General features: G+C 40.5%; 1 protein-coding gene across 1 annotated transcript; it reads right to left on the bottom strand.

The window, feature by feature from the left end:
* Positions 1 to 3,709: 3,709 nt before the first annotated feature.
* On the bottom strand, positions 3,710 to 11,765 carry LOC110492406 (dual specificity protein phosphatase 7). The gene is made up of 3 exons (XM_021566699.2): positions 11,038 to 11,765; positions 9,994 to 10,422; positions 3,710 to 6,248 (listed from the first exon to the last, which is right to left on the bottom strand). The coding sequence occupies exons 1-3, from the start codon at positions 11,402 to 11,404 to the stop codon at positions 5,938 to 5,940; spliced, it is 1,107 nt and encodes a 368-aa protein (XP_021422374.1). The 5' UTR covers positions 11,405 to 11,765; the 3' UTR covers positions 3,710 to 5,937.
* Positions 11,766 to 12,523: the final 758 nt, after the last annotated feature.

Genomic DNA, 12,523 nt, shown 5'->3' with positions numbered 1-12,523 from the left:
TGTATAATGCCCGTAGTCTGCTGAATCTTTCACAGGCGCGGGCCAGCGATGGTCCTGGGCCTGAAATAATTGCCGGCTTTTAAAAATCTTTCTGTAATCACCCCAAGAACAGGAAATAACATAGTGACGACAGTGCATTACATTCCAATGTGGTGCATGTATAATTCTGTGAAATGATCGCTAAAGAATGTAAACACGATGTCCATATAAACGATGTGACCTCAGTGGCAGCAGAAAGGTGACTTCAACTCCTTGTTGCTTTTATCTTGTTTGACCACTATTACAATTTCCTCACTGGCAGTGCAGAGGCAATTGATGAGCATTATTTGTATTGTCTGACACTACCATGTCCTCACTAGCGTAAAACAGATTACAACAAATTCCCTGGTATCTAGTACATGCGGATTGGTTCAGATCAATAAGACCCAGTTCATCACGTATTGTATGTAAATAAGATTACATCCAGATCACATCCAGCTATGAGGCTTAATTCAGCCTCTATCTCTCTATACTGGCTAACTAAGGTAGGACAAATCAACATGAGACAGGGAAAAACAACATGATGTCATTCCTGCACGTTTTGCCAAATTGTGAGATTAGGATTATTCTACACGGCCATCCCTGAGAACATCTCCCTTCCACAGACAAAGCGTGACCAGGGAAAAATCCTCCCAGCGATGATAATATTGATTCAGATGAGATTCTCTTTCACACTGGAAAAGCTCAATGGTCTGACAAAGAACAGGGAATGAACAGAGCCAGCAACTGTAGATAGTAGATAGTACTTCATTCAATATTTTAATCTAATTTATTTTCATGATTGAAGTGAATATTGGATCATTGTTGTACTAGTGTAGAGTTGTTATTTCTAAAATGAATGGGCTTTAGGAGTACTTTATAATGTCAGCCTTGGAGGAACTTTTGAAAGTTATACAGTAAGTTAACACATACTATTATCCCATTAGTCAGACCTCTCTTTAAAATGTGATTAATCTCTCAGAAACTCTCCAGGTTCAATGAAGGATAAATAAATAAGTAAATGATTCCAGACATATTTGTGCCATTGAGTCAGTGGTAGCTGTGAGATTCTCTTACTGTCATGCAATGTGCTGAATGTGAGGCCTGTGGATGTGCTTAACCACAGCAGGTGTGGAGCAGTTTCTTCTCTCTTTTTCTTTCAAACAAACACACAAAAACATTGTCTCTCCTACCCCCTCTCTCTCTCTCTCTCCCTCCCTCCCTCTCCGCCCTCCCGCTCTCTCCCTAAAACCCTGTCAGTCTCAGGGAACATCTGCTTCCCTTGCCACCACTGCTGAGCAAGCAGTGACTTAACCTCTGCTTCCTCTCGCTAGTGATTACAACAACAGGACAAAAATACTCCACTAATCTCTTTCAGAGTACATTGACTGAGACATAGGGCTGGAAAGAGGCTATATGCCTTCTTAAGAACGTTAAATGTGCCACGATGGATAATGAATAAATCAATGATGTCATGTTACCCAGAAGTAAATAACGTTTCTGTGTTCTAAGGTTCACTTTAAATGCTCTCACACAAAGGCTAGTACCCTAGCAGATTACACTCCCATACTCGTTGTTCTCTCACGTTTAATCCAATTGTACAAATATGAGTCGAACGTGAATGATTCAACAGGAATTCCTTGAAAACATATGGTTGAACATAATGCTCTGGAGAATTCCATAGCAACTGTAAGAGCAGAAGGCAATGGGTTGAAGGGGAATTATGCGATACCACAGATGAGGTCTGCCTCAAAAGATAAGGTGGTATATAATTCTATAATGGAGGCATACCTTTTACACATCAAAGGTCTGGGAATTTACACATAGGAAGTGTTATAGTATCTACTAATTAACACTGAATGTTTTGCTGTAGGGAGATTCTATCCCCTCAAACTTGGAAGGGTGAAAACTCTCATTTTTTGCCCCACTATTCTTCTTGATCAGGGCAGGGTACTTCCCCTTATCCCCTTGCAGTGTTAAGTTGCCTGGGAGCTATCTCAATCGTCATTATATCACTCCGGATGTGCCTCAGTCCTAAACCTCATTGGCCAGTCTATTGAGCCTACATTGTCTGTCCCATTAACAGCCCAGAGCGTCAGACGTCTGCTCTTTTATCTGGCACGCAAGGCTGCCATGGCAGGCCGGGACTGCAGGTATGAAACCATGACCTCTGCCTGGCCTAGCCCTAGCCGTGGGTGGGTGGCTCTGAGACATAATCACAGGTGTTTCCCTGCAGGTATGCAGCCAGCCAGGTTCAGTCATGCTGGGAAACCTGCCAGACACCGGGAGTTTTATTGTCGTAACTGCAAGGTGTTGCTAGGCAAGTCTGGTCTTGCGCTGTTGTGCTTCTTTCAAAGAAAGACAGTGGTGGGGGAGAAGGAGATTTCTGTCTTGACATTGGGGAATAAACTTGAAAGAAACGAATGTTCTTTCATTTAGTTATTTTAAGAACTTTTTAGTACTCCACTTACAAAGATGGAACTGGACAAGAAACAACCCATGCCTAGCCTACTCCGTTTTAAAACCACATTCATAGTAAGCTCTGATACTCTGCTGTCATTAGTTCATGAGTAGGCTATACTGTAATGTAACTAAGCCCTGCAGCAGTCCTCAACAGGACTCTTCACACTTCATTTTCTTCAGCTTAGCTCCGGGCTACGATTATTGGAAGCCTCATTTCATAACCGGTTCTTCTTAGATAGAGGGATTAGATTGCCTGAGAATCATGTCTGTTTTGGCACAGGTCAGAAGTGGGAGGAATGTAGAAATCTGCTAAAACAAGTGCATCAGGCCAGGGTTTGGAGGAGCTGAGGTGAGGCTTGCAGAGGGCTAGTCTCAGGCTAATCATAGGTCATTGGTAATGAAACCCTTGAGGTAGGGATATTTCTATGATAAGGGGACATCATTTTTGCCAATAATTAACATCAAGTTAAGTATGCTACTCAATATGTTGTTATGAGATGTGAGTTTCTGTGTGCGCTAATGTCAACATATCCATTATTTCATACTCTGAGAACATTCTATTCTCAACATATTTCATGGATATCCTAACCCCTACTCTCAATGTGCTTTAGCTAGTGGGTTACAAGACCCCCACATCACCCTCCCAAAATGTCCAACAGGAACCGAGGATGTAGTGGCAAGCTTTCATTTCCTTTTTTCAAATGAGACAAAGCAGCTTTTGGATATGAGAAAAACAGGAAATTACTGAATTTACCCAACAAACACTGAAACGTTCAGTCTGAGAATGAGACATCAGCTCAACATCCATTAAAAAAAGTTATTCTTAGCAAGGATATTAGTCATCAAGTAGAACGGGCCTTAATTGTCACGAAATGCACATATTCCAGCTCTATGCTGTCTCATCTTCCTATTCTCTCCAAGTAGGGTGACTTTGAGTGAGTGACTGGGAGGGGAAGTGACTGTGTTGTGGTTTCAGAGACCCGTCCATCTCTGCATCTGACGTCCTGCATGGCCACAACAGACAGTGTGAATATCTCACCACACCTACAGCCTTGGGCATTGTGCTACACAACACAACACAGACAGACAGAGGCTATCCCACAGCCTACTTGATATTCTTCATTGTGGATGTTGAGTCATTGAGTGTTGACTGAAAGTAGCCTAAGCTTTAGCACGGCAGTAGACCTGAATAACAATAAGACAGTAATAATAACACAAGAATACATAGCACATTTAAAGGTAAAAAATATACAATATATTTGTTGTATAAACTTGTACATAAATGTATTGTACATTTAGTTTTACATACACTATACATACTGTAATTGGGTCAATTTAACTTCACATCCTTCATGATTCAGAGAAAAGGTCCCCCGTTACCAAGCGAATCTTATGTACATATTTTACAAACACATGCCAAATAAACACAGCCCTTTGATTTATTTCAGAGGCTGTAACAAAATACAGATATGTTATATAAAATCCCTGAAAATGTCTCTCCATGAGGTAAGAACACATTTAGCATCATCTTCAATCGGTTCATTTCATTCCCTCTCTCTCATTCACTAAACCATTCAACTTTGAGCCGACTCGTTCCGAGACATTACTGGCAAAAACAGAACGGATCAAAACACACTGCATGCATCCCTTAACATGGTTCTGCTAAAGGAAGAGTAGCTGCAGGCTGAAGATTGTGTCTATACATGACTTATCCATGACTTAATAAACAAGGTTCAAATGTCCATTATGGATCATAACTACAAGTCGTGAATTTCAAGCATGGCATATGACAATCCTATACTATATCCAGGTTAAGACAGTTAAGTGTTATGTTAACTTAGAAGGTGTGATAAAGGCCACAGGAACAACAGGCAGAAGAGGTACAGAACAGAAATTCAACTTGATTACATGCAGACAATGAAATGCTATTATAATTATTACAATTTACATGAGCTTTACAAAACAAAACTATAGGTGTTTCATCTTTAACATTTTGCAGAGGGTCTCAGTTCAACAAAGATAAAAGAGTAATGCTCTGACATACTGTATTGCATTCCTACATGATCAAATGTTTACTCTGAAGATGACACAAAAGTAGGGAAAATAGCATAGCACTTGTCAACTACTGTTTTCCAAGATCACTCCATTCTGATGTTAAGAGAGAGAGCTGCAAATGAAGACGTTTAAAACAGTCATCAACAGGAACGTTAGTCATCAACGGGAACGTTACAGCCATCAACGGGAACGTTACAGCCATCAACGGGAACGTTACAGTCATCAACGGGAACGTTACAGTCATCAACGGGAACGTTACAGTCATCAACAGGAATGTTAGTCATCAACAGGAACGTTACAGCCATCAACAGGAACGTTACAGCCATCAACAGGAACGTTACAGCCATCAACAGGAATGTTACAGTCATCAACGGGAATGTTACAGCCATCAACAGGAACGTTACAGTCATCAACGGGAATGTTACAGCCATCAACAGGAACGTTACAATCATCAACAGGAATGTTAGTCATCAACAGGAACGTTACAGCCATCAACAGGAACGTTACAGCCATCAACAGGAACGTTACAGCCATCAACAGGAATGTTACAGTCATCAACAGGAATGTTAGTCATCAACAGGAACGTTACAGCCATCAACAGGAACGTTACAGTCATCAACAGGAATGTTACAGTCATCAACAGGAATGTTAGTCATCAACAGGAACGTTACAGTCATCAACAGGAACGTTACAGTCATCAACAGGAATGTTACAGCCATCAACAGGAACGTTAAAGCCATCAAAAGGAACGTTACAGTCATCAAAAGGAACGTTACAGTCATCAAAAGGAACGTTACAGTCATCAAAAGGAATGTTACAGACATCAAAATGAACGTTACAGCCATCAACAGGAACGTTACAGCCATCAAAAGGAATGTTACAGTCATCAAAATGAACGTTACAGTCATTCAAGGCCAACTTAAAGTAGCCCCATCTCCTCAGCAAAAGTACCATTCAAAAGAATCTCTGTTTGGTCCCAGAAAACATTGATTCACATTCTCCATGGCCAACCTCTTCCTTCAGACCAACGCATTAGCCACATTTGTTAGGAAAACAACTGACACATCCACATTACAGCTGGAGAATATGAAATAACAGTTAAACCATCTCAGAGTTAGCTCATAATAATGACATTTCCTGCAATAACCATACCATTATTCACTATTATAGACGATAAGGCATCAGAGCGTGGACCAAACAAAGTATGTACTTTTTTAAAGCATACTGGGGAGCCTCCAGTAAAAATCCATACTTCAATCACTTGCACGACAGGTGAGCCTCCTCAGTCTCTCTCTACCAGCTGCAGTTCCAGGACTCTTTTCCTTTTCCTGACAGGCTACAAAAGACCATGTAGACACCGATGAAGCAACATGGCCGCTAAACCCTGCCTTCTCCGTCTCCTCACGTCGACTCCAGAGTGTCCAACTGGAACACGTTGTGATTGGTCGGCGTGGTGAAGTAGAGCTGCTCATTGGAGGAGGAGCGGTTGTCACACAGACTGTGCAGCCCCAGTGTCCTCTCGAAGTCCAGCAGTTGGCCCATGAAGTTGAAGTTGGGGGAGATGTTGGACTTCTTCCTCTTGACAAAGTCATAGGCGTCATTGAGAGACAGGTTGAGCCTCTGCATCAAGTAGGCCACGGTCACGGTCACAGAGCGGCTGATACCAGCCAGACAGTGTACCAGGACGCCACACTGCTTGGACCGAGCCTCATCTACAAGTGAGGAAGAAGGTCAACATGAGTCACATAAGACTGGTTTTATGATCAGATCCCACATAGACTTCAGACTCTCAGAGCTTGATAGTGTGTTCATAAGGTTCAACACACAATAGCTAACATGTAGGCCTGCTTCTTATTGTTTTCTCATGAGGATCAAGGGAGACCGTAAGTAGACCTTTATCTTTGTTGAATGACATCTCCATTTGTCAAAGGAAATATAATTTATAGTGAGTTAATCCCAGCAGGGTGAAACGCCCTGGACTCCACCACAACCAGGATACATCAGAGTTAGACTCATGACCTGATAACCAAACACAGGCAGCCATAGAGAGTGGAAGCCATGTTTCTTTCCTCTACCACTAACCCAATCGACAAACTGGTGCACAACAAGCTAGGAATCACCACTTGTACAAACATACATAACCTAGAAGGTTTCCGGTGCTGTTGTGGGTTTCTGTAAGTTAGGGTTCCCCAACTTGGCCCTCCCAAGTTATCTGAGCAAAAAAATAAATTATTATTTACATTTTGGGGGGACATAAAAGACTAAAAACACCAGTAAATCAGCTCCAGGTTTAATGTTGGAAATCTGCTCAAAAGTATTTCCATGCATAATAAAGAGATAACGTAAACTCACCCCATTCTGTACAAATGTGCACAACCGCGACATTCAAACGAGGCTGCAAAGAAAACTAACGGGACTGTAGCGACTGTGTGGACTTCAAAATCTGGGGTGTGAACTACGTTTCTATTTAAGCGTTGATCGACATGGCTCTATAGTATTGGAGAAAGTTGAAAAAAACTGACCCTCCATTAAATCGTGATGTGTCATGCCATAACATACAGCAAGCATAAAGCAACTATTTCTGTCTTACAATCTCTCTCCACCAGGTGTAGCACTTCTCTCATCCTTTAAAAACAAGAAAGGGACAGGGACAGGGTAAGGGGGATACCTAGTCATATTTTGCGTTGTCACTGCAAGCTATCATGACTCTCAAAATACAATGTTTACTTCTGAAGATCACTTTAGCACCGCCCTAAAAACCCGATTCAAATTCGACACAAACCTTCAAATAGGTATGTAAGGACACATTATATAAACTCTGTATAGTGTTTTATTTACATTTTAGAAGAGATAAGGTGATAAGTTGGACAGATCGAGTGAAAAATTGCCATTTTCCCACACGACATCTCTCCTTCTCACTATCACGTTTTAGTTTTGCATCCCCACCCGCCATTTTTAAAAAGACCCGACGGAGCTCATTGCCTTCGTGAATCATGCAGAAACGGACAGCGTTTAGGTCATTTCATTGATTCTGTTGGAAAGGGGAGAAATTGTGCTTACAATGGTATTGATAATACAGTTGATCTGGAAGTATTACGTTTTTGGGGCACTAAAATAAGGTCAATTGTATGGACCAAGGCGATGTACAAGAGTGAGTTTACATTATACCTTCAGCAAGTATTCATACCCCTTGACTTATTCCACATTTTGTTGTGTAACAGCCTGTATTCATATTGGATGAAATAAGATTTTTTTTACCTCACCCATCTACACACAATACCCCATAATGTTGCAAATGTATTAAAAATGAAAGTATTCACACCCCTGAGTCAATACTTAGTAGAAGTACCTTCGGCAGCGATTACAGATGTGAATATAATTTGGTAAGAACTTTTCCACGATTTTTCTTTTCAAAACTTATTCAAGCTCTGTCAAATTGGTTGTTGATCATTGCTAGACAACCATTTTCAGGTCATGCCATAGATTTTCAAATAGATTTAAGTCAAAACTGTAACTCGGTCACTCAGGAACATTCACTGTCTTCTTAATAAGCAACTCGTGTAGATTTGGCCTTGTGTTTTAGGTTATTGTCCTGCTGAAAGGTGAATTAATTTCCCAGTGTCTGGTGGAAAGCAGACTCAACAAGGTTTTCCTCTAGGATTTTGCCTGTGCTTAGTTACATTCTGTTTATTTTTTTATCCTGAAAACTCCCCTGCCCTTAATGATTACAAGCAAGCATACCGATAACAATTACAAGCAAGCATACCCATAACATGATGCAGCCCCCGCTATGCTTGAAAATATGGAGTGTGGTACTCAGTAATGTGTTGTTTGGATTTGCCCCAACATAACACTTTATATTCAGGAAAAAAAAATGTAATTGCCTTGTCACATTTTTTACAATTACTTTAGAGCCTTGTTGCAAACAAGATGCATGTTTTGGAATATCTTTATTCTGTACAGACTTCCTTCTTTTCATTAGTAATGTGGAGTAACTACAATGTTGTTGATCCATCCCCAGTCTTCTCCTATCACAGCCATTAAAATCTGTAAAGTCACCATTGGCCTCATGGTGAAATACCTGAGCGGTTTCCTTCCTCTCCGGCAACTGAGTTACGAAGGACGCCTGTATCTTTGTAGTGACTGGGTGTATTGATACACCATGAAAAGTGTCATTACCAACTTCACCATGCTCAAAGGGATATTCAGTATCTGCTTTTTTATTTATTTAAATCTACCAATAGGTGCCCTTCTTTGTGAAACATTGGAAAACCTTCCTGGTCTTTGTGGATGAATCAGTGTTCGAAATTCACTGCTTGGCTGAGGGACCTTACAGATAATTTTGTGTGTGGGGTAGAGATGAGGTAGTCATTCAAAAGTCATGTTAAACACTATCATTGCACACAGAGTGAGCCCAGAGTGAGCCCATGCAACTTGTGAAGAACATTTTTACTCCTGAACTTATTTAGGCTTGCTATAACATAGGGGTTGAATACATATTGACTCAAGGCATTTCAGCTTTTAATTTTTAATTAATTAGTACAAATTTAGAAAAACATAATTCCACTTTGACAATATGGGGTATTGTCTGTAGGCCTGCGACAAAACATCTCAATTCAATTAATTTTAAATTCAGGCTGTAACACAACAAAATGAGGAAAAAGTCAAGGGGTGTGAATACTTTCTGAAGGCATTGTATGTGACCTTATACAAACGTAAGCAAGGTTTGGGCTAATTGCAGTCTATTTGTAGACTACAAATGATTTGCAATCATGTTCTGGCCCCCTGTCCATATGCTCAAGAAACAAATCACCCCCCAGCTGAATGTAGCTGATCCCTGCTGTAAGTTCTGCTGTAAGTTCTGCTGTAAGTTCTGCTGTAAGTTCTTTTTTAAAGATTTGTTTTCCATCCTTAAATAACAGACATACTGTATGACACTAACAATGATCCAGGAAGTTCATCAGCAGCACAGGTATTGTCCCTTGTGACGAGCAACTGCGACTTTAGTCCAGCTCTCTTTTTGACCAATACATACCCGAAGAGAGGTGGTGGTGGACCAATATATCGATTTTTTTTTTTTTTATAGAGAGAAAACAATTAAAAAGAAGACACCAATAGGCAGTTATGTTGACATTTGTAACCAGATGTGAAAATAAAAGTAAAAGCCATAGCTTCATCACACAAGGGGGTTTCAGTGATGAGCAATACCACTGGGTATACCAGGAACTTAGCGGTAACAATGATTCAAATCATGATACAAATATGACTAAAATACACCAAGAACATTAGGTGGAGAGCAAACCACTTCCTCTTTCTCACTGTAATTCACAGAAGTGTATCATATACTAGGTATGCCCGTGTTTCTTTTCCTACAGGCTTCGTTCTCCACAGATAGTCATTTTTGGAACACAATGTGATCTATCATGTTCTCCCCCACACAGTAAGTCAGCTACTCACCGATGAAGGATATGGCCTCTGGAAAGAACTGGGACAAGTTCTGACTCCAGTGGTCCGAGATGGGGATCTGCTTGTACGTAAAGAGGCCGTCATGTTCAAACATGTTGGGGAGATTGGGCGTGACGTTCAGGATGTACTTGATGTTGTACTGGCCCAGCACGTCCAGGTTGGTGGAGTCTTTGGCACAGCCCAGGTAAAGGAAGGGGAGGATCTGGACTGGGAAGGCAGGTTGGATGTTGGGAAGGGGGCTCTCCTCAGACTCTGTGGCGCTGCTCGGCTCACGGTCCGATTCACCATCTGAGAGGTCGGAACTGATCCGGAGACTTCCGAAGCCTAGGACAGAGAGGGGGGGAGAGGAGCTGGGACAGGAGCTGTCCAGGAGGGTTTCACAGTGCTCTGGGTACTCGGTCTGAAACTTCCCAAATCCCCCTGAGATCAAAATAACCAAGGAGTTATAAAATTGTGTATGTGTTGTCCTGTGTATGACAGCCAAGCATTATATTCATATAATTATTATTATTATTAAAACTGTAACAGAACAGAGATTGGGGTCAAATATTATTTGTTAGAGTTTAAATATAATGACTGACAAGTGGTCAAATTAAGTAATAGGCTGTGTACTACGTTTTGTTTACTATGAATAACATGTTAATAACATGTGAATAGGACTGACTCAATAACAATTGTATGCTATCTATACCATTACTGAAAACTGTATGGGCAATAGTTATTTCCTACACAGCAGAACATTCATGAAATGCATGCCCTTTTCCAACAGTAGCAAAACATGGCGTAGCCATTTTGGAATTTTAATTGAGATTCTCAGTCACACTACTTCTCAAAGTTTGAGAGACAATAGAAGTGGGCTACCTTCAAAACTATGCTGTATTGTATATACTATCTATATAATTAAAATGGATTGATTTGAGTTGTTTGTCTAAAGTATATTTTAAACCTACTTTATATACAGTGCACGGAAAGTTAGATAAGGAACAATCTACATATCCTATTAAAAAACAATATAAAGGCAAAAATGTAACTTGCCTTCCAGGTAATATGCTTTACATCCGTCGTCCCATAGTTTCTGAAGAAGTAGTCCCAGAACCGAGCCAGTGGCCCCATCCTGCCAGTCCACAGTGCACTCATCATACAGAATCACTGTATCTGTACTGCAACGTCTAACGAATTTCTCCTTGTCTTCGTGGTTCGGTATGATAGTTCGGATGGGTATGTTGCCCTTCTTAAACCTTCGCAGCATCAATGCTGGAATTGCCAAATTGATCGCCGTTTCTATGTGGGATGATTCGTAAAGCTCGTGCGATCGGCAGTCCAACAAAAGCAGCGAACTTCCCCCGGATTCCAACTCGAGTTGAAGCCATTCTACGCTTTTACTTTCAGTCACATTAGTCATATCGAACTAAATATCATGTTACATTCATGCAGGTAGGCTAATACACAAACGACGCTACATTGTACACCAAGAGACGAATGACTATTTCGAGGAGAAACACTGGAACATGTAAACTCAAACATCAAAGCTCAAATGTTTTTAAAACATGTATCAAATTACCGGTTTGAGCGGGAGCGTTGATTTCCCTCTAACCACATATACACGCCCAGGTAAGCAACTCCTGCATTTGTTCCTATGCAATAATAACACCAGACATTAACACGAACTATTCGACACTGACAGTCGCACTACTTGGAGCACGTTCTCCCTTTGCCATTCCGATGCAGAGGAAATGTACTTGACAGCGGAGCGAACTCAAGAGAGGGAGGTGCTTGCTTCAGGATTTAAAGACATAGATGGAGATTGCAAAATTTAGTTTGTAATCCCTCCTCTAGGCTATTACTGTGTAATAAATAACCTATTTGAAAGTGTATTATAATTGTATTATTATTTTAATGTTATTTTATTATTAAATTAGGTACACAGAAAATGCATTATTCTATCAATCTTTGAATGATCAAAATATATATTTTTTCACTCGTTAATTATGTTTAATATGTAGGCTATGCAACATAAACCTGCTCTTTTCTTATTTGTATGCAGTGATGTTTTTTTTTTGGTCATGTGTGGTCATATCATTGTAAATATTTGCATATGATAATAAACACTGAGGACCACAGGTTAGCCTATTGACCTTTTTACATGGATGCTGGCCAAAACAAAATATTTGAGATGCTATCATCCTGTAACGCCATTGAACCTCATCCTCTCCAGTCTCATAGCATGGCATGCTGGGGTAACACTATTTGGATAGTCCCAAGTAGATGTTCTGTAAAATGTTCGATAACTGTCAACAACATTTCAACTATCCATTAAAACTAAACCCCCTAACCTTAGCCCTGATCCTAACCATAACCCCTACGCTTATTCTAAACCTAATTTAGTAAGCAGTTGCTTATCAACATATAGTTTGTTGATAGTATAACCATCTGTAGATCATCTATATGGGAATATCCAAATAAAGTGTGACCCATGCGGGTTCTGAAAAGGGGTTGTTGGTGGGGGAAAAATCCCCTAAAT

The sequence above is a fragment of the Oncorhynchus mykiss genome, chromosome 16, assembly GCF_013265735.2.
Source record: "Oncorhynchus mykiss isolate Arlee chromosome 16, USDA_OmykA_1.1, whole genome shotgun sequence".
NCBI lineage: Eukaryota > Metazoa > Chordata > Actinopteri > Salmoniformes > Salmonidae > Oncorhynchus > Oncorhynchus mykiss.
This window is presented reverse-complemented; position numbering and strand designations above follow the sequence as displayed.